Source organism: Microtus pennsylvanicus, chromosome 12, assembly GCF_037038515.1.
Source record: "Microtus pennsylvanicus isolate mMicPen1 chromosome 12, mMicPen1.hap1, whole genome shotgun sequence".
NCBI lineage: Eukaryota > Metazoa > Chordata > Mammalia > Rodentia > Cricetidae > Microtus > Microtus pennsylvanicus.
This window is the reverse complement of record NC_134590.1, coordinates 67834617-67852841: the sequence shown is the minus strand read 5'-3', so window position 1 is coordinate 67852841 and position 18225 is coordinate 67834617. Positions and strand designations below refer to the sequence as shown.

General features: G+C 47.6%; 1 protein-coding gene across 3 annotated transcripts in view; it reads right to left on the bottom strand.

Moving 5' to 3' along the window:
* Positions 1-18225, bottom strand: part of Ccm2 (CCM2 scaffold protein) — a 53735-nt gene that overhangs the window by 27501 nt on the left and 8009 nt on the right. Inside the window, exons 1-2 of one of the 3 annotated variants that reach the window (XM_075944293.1) lie at positions 7441-7634; positions 2-175 (exon numbers count right to left, since the gene is read on the bottom strand). The exons of 1 other annotated variant lie outside the window; for it this stretch is intronic. In XM_075944293.1, coding sequence (XP_075800408.1) covers positions 2-175; positions 7441-7452 — 186 coding nt within the window. In that variant the 5' untranslated portion in view covers positions 7453-7634. Of the gene's footprint in view, position 1; positions 176-7440; positions 7635-18225 lie in introns of those variants that run through there. One more of the 3 variants, XM_075944292.1, reaches the window with a different exon arrangement.

The window sequence follows — 18225 nt, the reverse complement described above, 5'->3', positions numbered from 1 at the left end:
CCTTCACCTCCTTCTCAATATAGTCGCTCAGCAGTCTGTCTGGCTCGACGCGCTCAGGTAATGACAGCACCACAGTGTGCAGAGGGCGCCTCTCTGTCACCTTCTCATGGGCTTTCTTATCTCTACTCTTTTCACCTTTTAGGAATACTCGTTTAAATGGTGACACAATTCCAGGCTGCAGGCAGAAACGGCAATGATTGGAGTTCATTATTCACACATTTGTGCTGTACCTACTAACAAACAGAAGTGCCCAAAACGATTAGCACAGTCGCCATGAAAACAGGGACTAACCACAGCAGCCTGTGAGGGAGGACCAAGAGCACACGAGGCTGCGGCACGGCTCTACGCTAGCTCACACGCCTGGGAGGGTAGTGTCCAAGCAGATACGGCACGGAGGACAGAATAGCCTGTAATGGCTCCTCTAACACTCAGACAACTCTCACTGGAGTGAAGACAGGCAGGGGACAGTCCCCAGAAGACAGCAGCACAGCAGAGCTCCAACACTTCCCAGCTCTGTGTGGGCCAGGTCATCACGGCTCTGAGACAGCAAGTGGGCAGGGGCTGCCACCCACAAAGGCGTTTCCACAGTCAGGGGCAAATGAGCTCCAAGAAGTTCACACCAGACTAGGGACTCGCGTGGCTCCTTCACTCTGCTAGAGCTCCAAGCTGGCCACCTACACTCACAGCCCTACATCCTGCTGGATGTGAGGTTAGTACCAGGGCTTTGAAGACAAAACCTACATGTAATCAAAAAGAACTTGTGAGCTAGGGAGCGGGGAAGCAAACCTAGTATTTCCTACCATGACCACAAACAGAAGCTATCCCCAGCTCTGCGGAAAGATGGCACTGCCGGCCATTTCTTCACTCGAGAAACCAAGACACTTCAATGTGTCCTCTGCAGGAGGTCACAGAAACCAAAGCCACGAGCAATGCAAGAAAGAAAAGGGCGTCCTAGCTGTTTTCTCTCCAGTGCAGTAGACAGCAGCTAGGAGACCACAAGGGGCTCAGCTCTGACCTCCCCTTAATCCCCAAACAAACAAACAGAAAATGTATAGACTAAATTATCAGACAGGACTCACAGGGTCCAGGGCTCCCTCCCAGGAGACCCTACATGGGGGCTGCTCCCCAGCCTCACTCTCAGGCTCGGCTCTCTGGCACTGGGCAAGAAACCAACAAGCAAACAAGATCCACCCAGCCCCAGCCTCAGAAACCCACCCTGACACCCTTCCCGCTCCTGCTGCCTCCTGCCACGGAGAGCTTCCCTGCCCCTTGGCTTCACATCCTTGACCCTCTGACATCTGGGTTTATTCCACTGGTCCACTGAAATGGACACAGATCCAGGAAGCCCACTCAGCAGTCAAAACAGCCCTGGTGCTAGAGCTGCGCGCTCACTGCCACCGTGCCCGCTCTCCCCACAAGTCCCCGCCAACTCAGGACCTCAGGCTCAACCCTCACCTGCTCTGATGTGGTCTGCGTTACCCTGCTTCCCACACAAGTCAGCTGAGCTCTACTGTCTCTAAATGAGCCTCTGTCAGTCATCAAGAGCAGTTTGTGAGCAAGCTGTAGAAAGCTGAGTGATGATCTGATACACTGTAAATAAATTTTACTTGACAACCCATCTCTTCTTCAAATGCTCTTTATAGCCTGGAGTCAAAGCTTCAGACTACAGACTGAGTAATAAAGAGGGGCCAGCATCTACCCACCTCTGCATCCGTGCACCCGAGGGAGAGTAAGACTGTGGCCCAGAGCTCTAAAGTATTTCCACTCACGTGGGCTGACTCTCTCATTGACCACACACACACACACACACACACACAGTGAAATAAGATGCTAGGAACTATAACAGTTGGAACTCCGTGATGAGCACAGGAATCTCAGCTGCTTTTGAGACAGGGTCTCCTGTAGCTCAGGCTGGCTTCCAACTCACTGTATAGCTGAGAACTCTGAGCTTACATCCTGTCTCCAGCTCCCAAGCGCAAGTGCTAGGAATACAGGTTTGCACCACAACGCCCTTTTTTGTTTTTATGCAGTGCTAAAAACAGAACCCAGGGCTTTGCTCCTGCTGAGCAGGGACTATATCATGTGAGCTATATCCCATGCCCCTCCGTTGAAAAAAAAATTATATTTCATAACAGTACATTCTTGAGAAGGATGAAGAACTGCTGCCTACCGCTGCCCACTCCTAAACTATGAAAAGATGTAAATATACACAACGTCATGAGAACTGAGATCCACAGAAGATGACAAACACCAGAGAGGACAGAAAGCACTTCTAGAAGAGTCTCTGAGATACGTTAAGTCAGGCCATCTTTGGGACCCTTCCATTTCATTCTCCTCAAGCTCCCACAGGCTTTCTTTCAGGCCCAGGGTGAGTTTAGACAAGAGGTGGACAGGGCAGGGGCACTTGGACAGGATGACCTCAGTGTGGGGTTCGTACGGGAGAACAGTGGGAAATGGTAATTTGAGACTCATCGGACAACCTGACAGTGAACTGTGGGCTAGAGATGACCCCCAAACGTAGTGACACATTTGAACAACATACAAGTCATGTTTCATCTCCCTGATGAAGAGAGCTGTGATTTCTTCACCATGGCACCACCTGTGACCAGACAGTACCCCAATTATACCAAATGTGTATTCCTGACTGCTTCTTCTTCCTGAGTTCTTAAACATCCACGTGTTCATGGTCCATAAACCTGACCCTCCAGAAGCACCAAGCACAGGCACAGTACTTCACTCTGGTCAGGACAGAGTGTCCGTCCCCACCCACTCCCCCTGCAGCCTCACAGCGCCTTCTTTCGACAGCAGTTCCGTGTAGCGGACAGTGACCGAAGGCTGGCTCCCATACACAGGCAGCTCAGCTATCAGTCAGGGCTTACAGAAGCTGTCTGTTAGTCCAGCTCAGTACTAAATTACACAAGGAAGCAACAGGAAACCAACTGTGAAACCAGAAGTTTGCCAAGATCAATCTCTAACCAAGAAGCTCTCACCAAATCAACAGGCAACTTTCACTGTGACTCTAACAGCGATGCGCAGCTCATAAAACAGAATCTGTGTTGGCAAGAACCCCGGGTGTGTCTTGTAATCCCAGCCCAAAAGACAGACTATAATGAGGCGACACTGGCTAGAACTCTACAAGGCAGAAACGAGGCTAGCCCGATGCCCCTAAATATGCCCTTCACTGTCTGAGAGTCCATTCTTTCAGTTCTGCACATGCCCAGCCAAGTGCCCTACCCCTGAGCTGTATGCCCATCCCTGCCTCTGGCAGCTTGCGTGACCTCCAGCATCCAGTATGTGGCCTATAAGTAGCCAGTACAGGCTTTAATAAATAATAAATCCCAATGCAGACCCTAGATCAGGAGTCCAAGGCGGCTGTGGACAGAATAGTCTCTGCCCTCGAGAGGGCTGTAGTGAAGCAGAAAAATTAGGACAGGAGCAGAGCAAGAGAAACTGAACTCTAGTCAAAACAGCAGCAGACGTTGAAGGCCTACTATGATGCTAAACCACCCTGTTTTTGTGCTACCCTAAGCGGTAAGGAACAAGGAGAGCTGAATGGAAGCAATGTCACCCTTGGTCCACTCACAGACTAGCCAAAGAAAGCGCAATCCCTAAATCCCAAGCCTGAGTCATGTGGAGGCAACTCCAGTGCCTCTTGGACTTGGGCCTTTGGGTCTAAGGAAGTACAGACACTGCAGATTGCAATGACCGCCCCCCCTCCCCATCCATGGCCTCACTTTCCTAGATTTCAGTTACCCACAGTCGACTGTGACTGGTAAGGATTAGATGGAGAACTCCAGAAATTAACAATTTGTAAGTTTGGAATACGTTTACTGCAGGACAGTGTTACAATTATTATACAGTAATCTCTAGTGCTCATCTCTTATACATAGAACTTCAGCACAGGGAAAGGTCTACATAGACACCGGGCTTAGTACTGCCATCAGTCTCGAGCATCCACCTTCAATGCAGCCGTGGAGACAGGGACAACACTGTGTGAAGGGAGACCCTGGAGCTGAGCCTGGTACAAGTTCTGCACGCTCTTCTTTATCTCCAATGCCTCAAGTGATTGTAATTTGTTCTTACAATGTAGAACACTGAGACTGAGACGTTCCTCTGCAGGCATCACTGTGACATCTCGACAGAGTGACGGGCGCTCTGAGAGGGCTGACCAACATGTTAGTGCTGCCTCAGCTCCCAGCTAAGACAGCAGGACGGGAGGACAGCATTCAGACATCCCAGAAACAAAGACGCTCCTGAACAAGGAGGTAGGAAGATCGGGAAGAATGCAAGATCAAGGTCAGACTGGATCTCAAAATAAAACACCGTGCTGAGGGTGCACCAGGCGAGCAGAGCTCCTGCCTAGCACGAGAGAACCACTAGATTCCATCCCCAGTACTACACAGGGAAAGGAGGGGAGGGTGCATCTCAGATCTGAAGCTGTTTTTTGTTTCACCGGCTTGTTTATTAGCCTATTTTCAGTTGGTTTCTTTCCAAGACGGTTTATGCTGTAGCTCAGGCTGGCTGAGAACAGAATTATGCCAACTTTCCTGCTTCAGACTTCTGAGTGCCGTGATTACAGCTGAGAGCCACCACACCAGCTCTTAACATGAACATGCAAAAGGAAATCCTGTCTAGAAAGTCAATGATCTGGGCCTGGTGGCACAGAGACAGGAGAATCTTTGTGAGTTCAAGGCCAGCCTGGTCTACATGGTAAATTCCAGAACAGACTGGACTACACAGAGGAATCCTGTCTCAAAAAAAACCCAAATAAATAAATAAACAGACAAATAATTAATATTTTGATGTATGGAGTCAAGATCCCAAAATGATCATAGAGTCATTAATTTGTTGTGATGTCCTGCAGATCAATACACAGAGATTAAAAGGCAGATTTAGCAACTGCTATTATTCATTCACTATGTTACTGGAACCAGAAGAGCAGCAAGGTGAGTGGAGCATAGGCCAAGACTTCCAGACCAAGTCTTTCCTGTAGAAACTGAGTCCTCGGGGCCGAAGGGACAAGCCAGGATCCAAGACACACAGCTGGGAAAAGGAACACAGAACACAGGAATCAAGTCCTCGACACACTGTGCAAATTTTCCTAGGTTCTCCCTGAAAAGGCCCCTTGGCTCCTGACAATATTTTTTCACTATTGGCCAAAAACAGTTCAAGTTGGAAAAGAGAATAGGCTTGTAGCTCAGCAGCACAGTTACTACCTCACCAGCAAACAAGAAACCGCTTTACTCTCTAGTGCCACAGAAAGAAAAAAAGTGTGTGTGGAAGGAGAGACGTGGTTAGAAACCTAAGAACCACCACCACAGAACCATCACAGATACCCAGAGAACCATGGCGGCACACCCCATCATGTTGGTACAGCTTGTGACACTGGCACTTGGAAGCAAGAGGATTTTGAGTTTGATGCCTGCCTGATACACAGATCTCTGAAACTAACTCACTCTGATCTTCTCATGTAGTAACTCTGCCCTCCACATGCACCATGGCATGGACACAGACACACAGACAGATAGACAAATACACACACACACATACCCATGAAAAGACTCCTGGAAAGTGAGCTCTTTCTTTGAGGACGGAAGTAAATAATACAGCCACATATTTTAACTGGGTTCAGTATGAAGTCCTAAGCTCAGCACATTATCTGGACAAAGTGCTAGCAAGCCCAATCCAGAAGGAACAAATGAAGGTACAAAGAGGTGCAACAGTTTTGCAAGCCCTTGTGATTTAATCTTCACTATCAACTATTTGGTAGGTTTCATCTTATCCTAACACTACCTCCTCGGATGGTGGTGGCGCCCAGCTTTAATTCCAGCACTCAGGACGTTAAGGCAGGTCGATCTCTGTGAGTTTGAGGCCAGCCTGGTCTACAGAGTGAGTTCCAGGATAGCCAGGGCTGTAACACAGAGAAACTGTCAGGGGGGAGGGGAGCAGACTACCTCAATGCCCAAAGCAAAAGGCCCTATGTATGCTTGCCACATGCCACACAACAGGACTGTACCGCGAAAGTGAAGGTACTGTCGTCTCCTCCCCTAATCTAACCAGAAGACAGTCAGAGCAGGCCTGGGAGGGATGGGGGGCCAGAAGAGACAAGAGGCTCAGAGGTCAATGTGAGCGTCTGAGAAGGGGCTTCTGGGGAGGCAGGGAGAGCAGCAGGAGCTGATCCCCCCTGTCACTCCTCCCACATCTCATCCTGCCCAGGCTCCATCTTATACAAACTCCTGCCGGGCAGTGTTGGCGAATGCCCTTAATCCCAGCAGAAGCAGGCAGATCTCTGTGAGCTCAAGGCCAGTCTGGTCTACAGAGCGAGTTCCAGGCTCCAAAACTACACAGAGAAACCCTGTCTTGAAAAAACAAAAAACAAACAAAATTCCTAGTTGGAGCCTGGCACGGGCCTTTAATCCCAGCATTCTGGAGGTAGGAAACCTCTGTGAGTTCCAGGCCAGCCAAGACTACACAGTGAACTCTTGCCCCCAAAACCCCAAAAGACAAACAAAGAGCTCCTTCTACTGACCATGCTGCCTCACAGGCGGTAGCCCGCTTCAAGAGCTGTCTGCAACACCTGGGACAGATTCCCTCCCCCCACCCCTGCCTTGAGAAAATTAAGGCCTGAGGATGTTAACTCAGTCGCCCAAAGCCCTTGGTTAAATCCCCAGGACTTCATAAAAACCAGGTGAGGCGGCACAAGTCTACCACTACAGCACTCTGGAGATCAGGGCAGGAAGACCACAAGTTCAAGGTCATCCTCAACTAATACCAGCCTGGGGAAAGGCTGTCTGTGAGACCCTGGGAAACGAAAAGGGGGGGGGGGAGTAAGTACTCCTGCCCCTACGAATGGAAAAAGAACCTTGGCATATGGACCAATGGGCACAACATGCCCGGCATGTTGTCTCAGTCCTGTCTCAGGACTCCCGAGTTCAAGACGAACGGAATCAAAAGGGATCTCTGCCTCCTATACCCTTCTGCTCTACTGATAAACCCGCAGAGGGCTATGCTGGGGTGGGCCTGGGTCCGTGCTGGCGGCCTAGTTCTGTTATGCACTCACGGATAAACTCCAGGCACACAGCGTTCCAGATCTGAGTTCCCGCACTTTCTCAACTTTTCCCCACCACCATTTTTCAACCAGAATTCAATGGCCTAGAAGTCCACAAGGAAGTATTTTCCCTGGAAGACATAAAACCCATGACATTCATCCCTTTAGACGAGTGAGTGCAAGAGCCTGGACCTCAGCTGAACAAGCCAGCTCCTCACACGCAGGCCCAAACCTTGCCACCGCTCTCCTCCAGCACACGGTCTTCCAGCCTCAGCCTGGGGAAATTGGTGAATGAACTCCACCCAGCGGCCCAGAGCAGGTCAGGGTCCCAGTGTGCAAGCACGTCTGGAAGCGGCACGGATGTTTGCTTTTCACACTGGGTATGAACCTACCTCGTTCTCCATGGGAGATCTCCCGGGACACTCAGAGAAGTCCTTTGGAGGAATCCTGGCTCCTCCCTTTCTGCCGACAGTTGCCGTCTATTTCCTAGCCCTTCTGAGCTGGTTGAAAAATATGGTCAGAAGCTAAGCCCTCCCTCTGAAAAAACACGAGCGCACAGGAAGACCAGAAACCACAGCTTCCTTCTGCAAAGCTTACTGAAGTTGTTTACAGTTTTTAGAAAGCTTAAAGAGCCCCAGCACCCAGAAGCTGTTGGCCAGTTCCAAGAAGACTGCATGCAAAAGAGTCACACAATGACGGACAACATGCTCTGCTGCTCAGGGCAGTGGGAGCCCACAGGGAGCCCGCGTCCCGTTTCCAGCCAACTCTGGACGTTACTTCAGAAGTCTGGCCACTCTGCAGCTTCAAGTGCCAAAGCCACACAGGCAGAAGGCAGACACGCAGGACTACATCCACCAGAGAGGACCCGGGGCCCTCGGTGCTGGTGGCGGGACAGGACAAGCCTGCTCCGCCATGCTGTTTCGGCACTTGTCCACAGCAGCCAGACCTTTACGGAGGCAGGGGCATGTCCAGGTGTGCCCAGGTGAAGGCTATATCTGTGTCTAAGTGCTCGCTCTAGAGCTGCCCAGGCCAGCAGACTCTCAAACTTAAGTCACCAACTTGCAACAAAGCAATGTGTGTTCATAAACAAGCTTGTCTTAATTGCCTCACAGTTAAACTTCCTCATCCAGGAAAGGAGAAGTTAAAACTGTTATTGATAAATGGTCCTTACAGCCAGGCAATCAAGTGGCAGAGGCAGGCAGATCTCTGAGTTCAAGGCCAGCCTGGTCTACAGAGTGAGTTCCTGGAACTATAGAGTAGTAGCCAGGGCTACACAGAGAAACCCTGTCTCAAAAAAAACAAAACAAAAATAACATGAAAAAAAGGCCCTTACAACTGAGTATTACGGAATGGCTTGCAAATAGGAATAGCTATTTAACTGGCTGATTAGTGTGACTCTCTCCTCTCTCGATAGATAGATAGATAGATAGATAGATAGATAGATAGATAGATAGATAGATAGATAGATAGATAGATAGATATAGATATATCTAAATAGATTGAAAAATGTAGATATCCTCAGACCAATAAACGAATGTAATAAAAATGCAGATGTTCCTAGCCCTATGGTGAATTAAGTCCATAATAAATTAAGTCAAAATGCACTTGGCCCACCTAACCCCATGTGGCTGTGTCTGCCCTGTGTCAGAACACCAATATCAGGCCCACCAGACAGCAGCACCTAACCCTAACCCAGCAGCAGCATTCTGTATAATCTACTGAACTCCACACACTGAAAGTGAAAACTTCTTGGGAACAACTGTGTGGGTATCTTCTGTGCCATCATAAAGCTGAAAATTCACTAAGTTAAACCATCCTATGGGGAGGGGCAGTCACTGTCTTATTAATTCCAGGTTGAACCAAATCAAAAGGCTAACACATGCAATCTCTCTTTGTCCATAAAAGGGGCAATTTTATAAAGTGTTGCTTCACTGACCTACAACAAAGTTTAATCCTTCCTGGTTTCCAAACCCCTTACTGCAGACTCCTTCTGTCTTTCACCTGTGTGCCAAAAACTCAGAAAGCATTCAGAGCAGGATTGCAGTCCCACACACTCGTGACTCAGCACCTGACACCGGCTGGCCTGCCATGACCTTTTCAAGACAGGGTTTCTCTCTGTAGCAGCCCTGGCTGTCCTGGAACTCACTCTTGTAAACCAGGCTGGCCTCAAACTCAGAGATCCACCTGCCTCTGCCTCCTCAGTGCTGAGATTAAAGGCGTGAGCCATCACCACCCGACAACTATAAATAAATGATAGAATAAACAAATAAATAAGTTTATGCCTATACCACTCTGAACCCGCCTATCTCATCTGTCACGACATCTGTAAAACCCAGAGCAGTCGCCTTCTCAGGCTCCTCTCTAAATGTTGCCTTTACAGAAAGGAAGCAGGTGACACTGACCGTCAGAACAGATGGGGGGGGGGTGTCCAAGTGAGACACCAGGAGGCCACCTTGTTTTGTTATTCCAGGGGACCCCTCCCAGGAAAACACCCATGACTAAGAAGGTAATTATCACTAATTCCTCACACTAATCCGCTAATGAACACTATCTGTCCTGCATAAGCCAGTGGACCAGCATGACAGAGAAAGGCTACAGAGCAGACAGGTGCCCAGGGCAAGCTGTTTGAGACCGACACCACTCAACAAGAACAGACTGCTACATAAAGAGAACAAGAACACTATCTTAGAAGTCACAAAAACTTCATTAGGATGATAAAAACAGAACTAGGACCAAAAAGAGAGGCCTGGGATTGGACAGACTAGGTTTGGCTGACATCTGTCTGCTGCTTATATTCCAAAAACACAAATGTTCATTTTTATTTTGTAGTTCTGGGGATTGAAGCCTCAGGGCCCTTGCACCGCTAAATATGCATTCCAGCCCTAATCCCACTATGACCGCTTTTACGAGCAAACCTTTGTGCCAGGAACTATGGCAAGACCTGCAATCTCAGCCCTCGAGAGGCAGCCGGAGGAGCAGAAGCTTAAGGCCAGCTTCGGTTACAGTGAGGGACAGCAGCGAAGGGATCCCATTCTCAGTAACAGAATCCTACTCAAAAACTGTGCCCTGGGCTGGAGAGATAGCTCGGCTGCTGAAGGCTAGTCTCATAACTGAAGGTACAAGAAAAACTGTTCTCCACCAGGCATGGTAGTACATACATAGTAGCACAGGAGACAGAGGCTGGCAGATTTCTATGAGTTCAAGACCAGACAACCAGGCTGGCTGAAGATACGCAGCAAGACCCTGTCTCAAAAAATTATAAACAACAACAAACCACTGCTCACTTGGTGATTATGGTCTTCTAGTCTTCTCAATATAAGAAGCTTATAGAAGTTTGTTTTCTCTTTTATTACCTAAGTATCTACTTAATTTTGGTCTGAAATCTAATAAAAAATATCTCTTCCTGGTCTTTACAGGAAGGTTGTTTTTGTTGATTTTTTAAAGAGTTACTTTGTTATGTGTACAGTGTTCTGTCCGCATGTTTGCCTGTACATCAGAAGAGGGCACCAGATCTCATTGTAGATGGCTGTGAGCCACCATGTGTTGCTGGGAACTGAACTCAGGACTCCTCAAAGAGCAGCCAGTGCTCTTAACCTCTGAACCATCTCTCCAGCCCCTTGTTGATTTTATTTTATGTGTATTCGTGTTTTGCCTGCATGTATGTCTGTGTACCCAGAACATGTCTGGTGCCTGATACCAGAAAAGGACATGGGATCCTCTGGAATTACAGACAATTGTGAGCTGCCATTGGGTCCTCTGGAAGGGCAGACAACGCTCTTAACACCAAGCTACCTTTCCAGCCTCCTTCCTATACGAAGTGTGCTGTGGTGATCAGTCTTAAACAACACTATTCAAAGCGAGTTTCTGGGAGCTTGGGCGAGGGTAAATGAGGTCAGAGTCACTCTGAGGAACAATGGGCAGAACTACCGGCTGGAGAAAAAACAAGTTTCAAGGGTGCTGAGACTTGCTTTGAATAAACAAGGCTAGCAGTCTTTTTTTTAAAAAAGACTTACTTTTATTACTTTTAAGAGTGTGCCCTGGTGACTACAAGCACCCAGAGGCCAGAGGTAGTGGCTCTCCCTGCAACACAGTACTAGGCAGCTGGGAGGCCCCTGTGGTGCTGGGAACTGAATGCACACAGGTCTCTAGGAGCCGCCTCTCTGGCCAAGGCACTAGAGTGACCTCTTCTGTGAGACTCTCAGAAAATCACCAGTTTTTAAGTGGGAAAGGAGTGGGTGAAAGTCAAGATCAGACGCTCTCCGGCCTCAATCACAGGTGTATTTAGATTCCCATTTGAAATATCTCTACCAAGCCAGATGTGAAGGCTCAAGCCTTTAATCCCAGCACTCAGGAGGCAAAGGCAGAGACAGAGACAGGCAGATTTCTGTGAGTTCTAGGCCAGTCTGGTCTACATAAAAGTTTTAGGCCAGCTAGAGTGACACAGTGGGACCCTGTCTTAAGAAACAAAAAACAAGCCGGGTGGTGGTGGCGCTGCCTTTAATCCCAGCACTCGGGAGGCCTTAGCGGAGAACTAACTACTATCAGTGTGCTAAGAATAATGAGCACAGCATTAAACTAGTGACTTACTGTTAGAGAATCTCCTGTCTGCAGAAGACGGTGACTAACAGAGACAGCAACTGACAATGTGCAGAGAACAGGAGGCTGCAGACCGCTCAGCCCTCAACAGAACATCTGGACTGCACCCCTCCTCCCAAGGCTCCAGGGATCATTGCGGAAGGAGAAGCAAGACTGTAAAAGCCAGAATCGGTGAATGGATACAAAGAGCCCTGTTCTCCAGCACAACAGGGACAGACTCTGTGCGAGCTCAAGCCAGACCGAACCCCATCATGGTGAGGGGAGGAGGACTTGAAATTCCACTCGTACCTAGCAAGAGGAGTTACTGGCAAGTTATACCTGCTGGGAGAGGGAGGAACGGTTCTAACAGTGTTACCCCTTGTAGGTCAGCCATGACCCAGGGGAAGGCTACACACACACCCACGGCAGAACAAACTGGACTTGATGTGGGCGGGGAGAGAAAGCTGGAGGATAGGGAAGGAGGTAGAACATGGGAGAAGGGCGAATACAGTCAAACTCACTGTACAAGATTCTCAAAGAAACTATTTTTAAAAAACAGTTATCTCAAACCACAGGAAGCAGAGGCAGGCGGATCTCTGTGAGATGAGGCCAGCCTGGTCTACCGAGCAAGTTCCAGGACAGGCTCCAAAGCTACAGAGAGATCCTGACTAGAAAAACCAAAACCAATCAAAGGCATCTCTATCACCCCTCTAAGGATCAGGGACCGATGCAGACGAGGAGGCAGAAGGAACGGAGAGCTGGAAGGTAAGGAGCGCTGTGAGATGCTGTCTTCTGAACTAACTCACAGCAGCTGTGGTGACCTCATCAACATTCCGTTCCTGGTGAGGAACTCAGTCCCCACCCTAGTGAAGAGTTACTGGGAGTTAGTAGATGTGAGGGGTTGGTACTATAGCTACTGGTAAGAACCCCGTGCTCTGGGAAATAACCCTACAACCACATTCAGGCAAGCAATCCTAATAAACTCTGAATGGAAAGTCAGCTACTCAGCAACTAAGAGCATTGCTCTTCTGAATACCGGAGTTCAGTTCCCAGCACCCACACGGGTGGCTCACAACCACCTGTGACACTCTATTCTAGACTTCACAGCCACTGCCTCAACATACACACACACGTACACATAACTCAAAGTATTCTGTAAACTCAGTGGATCATAACACACATAAACAGAGGTGCGTTAAAGAAGGAAGGGTTCAGAAATGCATTATGTAGATGTAAGAAATTGTCAGAGAATAGTCTTAATTTAAAAAAAAGACTCAGAACTTCTTCAGATTCAAGCAGCTCAGAGGTATGTGAACCGAATGATCCTCCAACTGTAAGATCTATGTACTGGATCAATGAAGAACAGTCGAGGAAGCAACTAGCATATGGAGCCGGCAAGCTGGAGCTAACGGAATGATTGCCAACTTCCTGACTGTCGTGGTGTCGGTGATGCAATGACGGGTGTCCCTGTGCTGAGGGACAGCGATTAAAGGAAAGGAGGTCGTGCGTGTCTACAGCTCACTCTCTCTGCTGTGCCCTTGCTTTGTCACTTTGCAGTGTATTTTGTTTTGTTCTGGAGACAGGGTCTCATTACACTCAGCTGGCTTCAACCTGTGCTCTCGCTGCCCCTTCTCGGGCGTGCTGGAACTGCGGGCATGTACCACGACCTCTGCCTTACAACTTACTCTTAACTAGCTCTGAAATGGTAACAACGAGGAATCTCGGTAGAAGATAGATGGGTATTCTGTGTGATAGGAAAATGATTCATAAATTTAAAATTTCAACATAAAAGTTGAAAAGTCAATTGTTTAAGGGAAAAATAAAGTCAGTCACAGTGACACATAACTGTAACCCCAACACTTGGGGGAGGTGGAAGCAGGAGCAATTTGGGACCGTCCAGCTTTGGCTGTATAGTGAGTCACTTGTGACGCTGTCTCAAAAAGTAACAGCACTGACATAATGCTGGCATTGCAGCACACATGCAAGTCAAACACCCTGGAAACTGCTCCAAGTACTGAACGAGGTTTAACTGACTGACACCACTAACAGTTTCCACACTGCACAAGAAAAGTGACAGAAGAACATCGACTTACGGCAGTCTGTCACAAACTACAGCTGAGTGCCATAGTCCCTAAAGACGACACACATAGCTCAGCAGAACTAGAACACAGTACCTAGTGCTCAACCCTAAAGACAGGAAACAAAGATCAACTAAAATACTGGGGAAGGAAGATAAGCAGAAAATCAAATCCAAAAGACTCCAGGAGGGGCTGGAGAGATGGCTCAGAGGTTAAGAACACTGGCTGCTCTTCCGGAGGTCCTGAGTTCAATTCCCAGCAACCATATGGTGGCTCACAACCATCTGTAATGAGGTCTGGTGCCCTCTTCTGACCTGCAGGCATACATGGAGGCTGAACACTATGTACATAATAAATAAATAAATCTTAAAAAAAAAGACTCCAGGAAAGTGGGAATGGGAGAGAGGGAAGAGTAAAAGGGGAAGGGAAGGGAGAGAGGGAGGGAGGAAGGGAGAGAAAGAGAGATCTGAAAGGAGGAAGTGTGATGAGGAAGAACAGAAAAGAGCCCAGCAGGCAAGCCAGTCAACCCAAACCTTTGGTTTAAACACAGCTACAAGGCAGAGTTTTCCTGTTAAGAAGGGAAACTGGGATTGATCTCTACACCCACAAATAAAACAGAAAAGCAACATAACTCACATACACACATTAAATGTAAATGGGAATTAAAGGACAACTAGCCTAGGCATTTAAGTCCCAAACTCAGGAAGTTTAGGCTGAAAGAGCTCTAGTTAAAGCCAGTGTGTCTGTATAATGAGAAGCTGGGAAAGAAGAAAAGCGGGGAAGAGGAGGGAGGGGAAGGCAAAGAAGAGGGGAAGGAGGAACAGAAGAAATTCAGTGGGAAACAGTTTGGTATTATCTCATAAAGCTGAATATGGCTAGGTATGGTGGGTCACAGCTGTAATCCCCATACTCCGGAGGCCGAGGCAGAACTGTTGGGAGTGGTTCAGGTCTGCCTGAGCCACACAGAGAGACCTCATCTCAAAAACAAATAAGAACAGACACGACAGTTCACGCCTTTGAGCCCAACACTTGGGAGGCAGAGGCAGGCAGATCTCTGAGTTCGAGGCCAGCCTGGTCTACAGAATGAGTTCCAGGACAGCCAGAGCTGTATAGAGAAACCCTGCCTCAAAAAAAAAAAAGAAAAAGAAAAATTAATTAGTTTAAATTCCTATTGGAGGTTGGGGATATAGCTCAGTTGGTAGAATATTTGCCTAGAAGCATGAGACCCTTGGTTCGATCCTGGAACATAGCAACAAACACTTGAGTCATGAAACAGGAAGAACAGATACTCAAGGTCCTAGCTATAGCAAGGTTGAAGCCACCCTGGGCTACATGGTACCTTGTCTCAGAATAACACCACCAATGAAACCTTCAGGGGAATGAAGGAATATTCCCAGGGATGGTGGTGATCTATTTCTCAGTAGAATTTTGGGGTCTGGTATAGTTTAGATGTTCAATCTCTCCCCCAATGGTAAACGTTTGGTCCCCAGCATGGTACTATTAGAAATGGACATTTAGAAGTGGGACTTGTCCAAAGGTCCTGAAGTCATGGGTGGGGTGACAACTTCTTTTGCCCGGCTCCAGATCAGCAAGTGCTCTGGCACATAAGGCTCCTCCATGTGCCACCTCACACAGAACCAACACTACGGGGCAATAAAGCACAGAGCAGAGTTTGGTATCGTTATAGAAAGCTAACAAGCTGCACAATGTGTGCACTTGTCAAACAATGTACAATGAAGACTGTGCACATTTCATTGTTTATAAAATGTCTCTCAAAAAAGAAATTTAAAATGCAGGACCTATATTGACCCAGGACACTGGAGGCAGAAGAATCTTTATAAATTCCAATTCTGGGCAGCCTGTTCTACATAGCAAGTTCAAGCCAATCAGGGATACATAGGGAAACCCTACTTCAAAATAAATGAATGAACAACCTGGGCAGTGGTGGTGCACTCGGGAGGCAGAGGCAGGCGGATCACTGAGCTTGAGGCCAGCCTGGCCTACAGATGGAGTTCCAGGACAGCCAAGGCTACACAGAGAAACCCTGTCTCGAAAACAAAACAAACCAACCAAACAAACAAACAATAAATAAATAAACAAACAAATAAGGGTTAGAGAGCATGTTAGGAGCACTGACTACTCTTCCAGAAGACCCGGGTTCAATTCCCAGAACCCAACTCAACTTCACAACTGCCTGTAACTCAAGTTCCAGGGTATCTGACACCCTCACACAGACATATATGCAGGCAAAACACATAAAATTTAGCAAACTAATTTAAAAAGGAAAAAAAAAAGAAAGAAAGAAAAAGTTGGGTGTAGTGGCACATGCCTTTAATCCCAGCACTTGGGAGGAAGGCAGATCTCCGAGTTCGAGGCCAGCCTGGTCTACAAAGCAAGTTCCAGGATAGTAAGGGCTATGCAGAGAAACCCTGTCTCGAAAACCCAAAAGAGTAACTAGAATAATATTGATGCTAATACATTCTGGAGTAAAGTGGTGTCTGTAAAACCCTTTGAAATTCACCCCAAGAATCAGAACAGCCAGTGACTGGGCAGGAAAACTGGACTGGGATAGAAGAATGCAGCCAAGGTCAGCGGTAGAATCTAGACAGTGGATATACAGGTGTGTACTACAGAGCCTAGGTCATTCCAGCATTTGAAAGGTGGAGTCAGGAGGGTCAAGAGTTCAAGGTCGTTCTCACTTAAAGTCAGAGGACAGTCTCAGCTAGAGGTGATCCTGTCCTTCTACCATCACCTTCTGCCAAAAGAACAAACCAGGTATGGTGGCACATGTCTTCAATCCAGCACTTGGGAGGCAAAGGCCAGCCTGGTCTACAGTGAGTTCCAGGACAGCAGGGACTACCTCGTGAGACACTGTCTCAAAAAACAAACAAAAACAAAAACCAAAGTCAAGTGTAATGGTATATTCTACAACCCCAGAACTTGGGAAGTAGAGGAAGGAGGCTCAGGGTTCAAGACCAGCCTGAACTGTGAGAGACTGTAACTCAACAGGATATGGAGTTGTAGAGACTGGCTCAACTTCTGTACCCACATGGTGCTCACCAGCATCTGTAACTCCAGTGCCCGGGGACTGGATGCCCTCTTCTGGTCTTTGCAAGCAACAGGCACACATGTGGTACACAGATAAAGGCACAGGTAAAACAACCATACACATAAAATTTAAAACTTTCAAGTAAGGGAAGAGCTAGGAATACATAAACATGAGAAGCTGAGTTCAAGTTTGAGGTGCAATTAAGTCCAAGAACACTGGAGGGCTGGAGAGACAGCTTAGCAGCTACAGCACCAGCTGCTCTTGCACAATATGTGGGTTCACTTCCCAACACCCACAAGGCAGCTCACAACAGTCTGCAGCTCAAGTTCAGGGGACCCATTGCCCTCTTCTGGCTTCCACGGGCACTGCATGCACACGGTGAGCAGACATTCAAGAAAAACACTCATACACATGAAATAAAAATAAATAAGTGTTAAAAAATAAAATAAATGCTTCCACGGTGGCTGGGTTGAAGAAATGAAAGCAAATGAGCCACAGGCACCTTGGGGGTTTCGAGATAAAGACAGACAACATTGTGAGAGGAGTCTCAAAAAAGTAGCTGGCCAGGGTCTGACATCAGATGCCCACCAGCCAGGAGCTAGTGAGCTAGCAAACAGCAGACACAACAGTCAGACCCAGGGCATATTCTGACATGTGAGCCTGCCAATCTAGGTCATCTCCTTTTTTCTTTAAATTTTCTTTATTTTTATAAGCCAGGGTAATTTGCTTGCGTGTATGTCTGTGTACTACATTCCTGCCTGGTGCCCAAGGCTAGAAAGAGAACATCAGATCCCCTGGAACTGGAGTTACAGACGGCTTCTGCCATGTAGATTGTAAGGAATTGAACCTGGGTCCTCTGGAAGAGCAGCCAGTGTTCTTTCTTTACCAATGGGTCATCTCCAGGCCCTCCCCCTTTTGAGACAGGGTCTCACTAGGTAACCCTGGCTGGCCTAGAACTCACTATGTAGGCCAAGCTGGCCTCCAATCCCCAGAGATATACCTGTCTCTGCCTTCAAGTATCAGGATTAAAGGTGTGCACCACTATGCCCAGCCCCTAGGCCTCCTTAATAACATATTCACTTCAAGTAAACCAACAAAGAAAACTGAATACTGTAAGTCACAGAAGATACAGGGCTCACGTCACAATACACACAAAGTAGGTTAAAGATTTGTGGAAAAAACTTTCATGGAATTTTAAACTATAGGATGGATACAAACATTTTAATTTTTCTTTTTTTGCTATCCACGCTACAAGTAATCAAGCACATGAAATGTGCTTTGTACCCAAATGCCACCACACATGATGTCGCGAGAGGCAGGCTGACCAGTTTGCTCCCTTTCAGCTCCCACCTCCCGGGGTTACGTGATACACCAACTTAAGCCCCAAACAAAAGCCAAAGTCCAGCTTCCTAACTGTTCATTGAAGAGGATTACTTTCATTGTATACACTAATGCCAGTAGTCAAATGCCTAAAT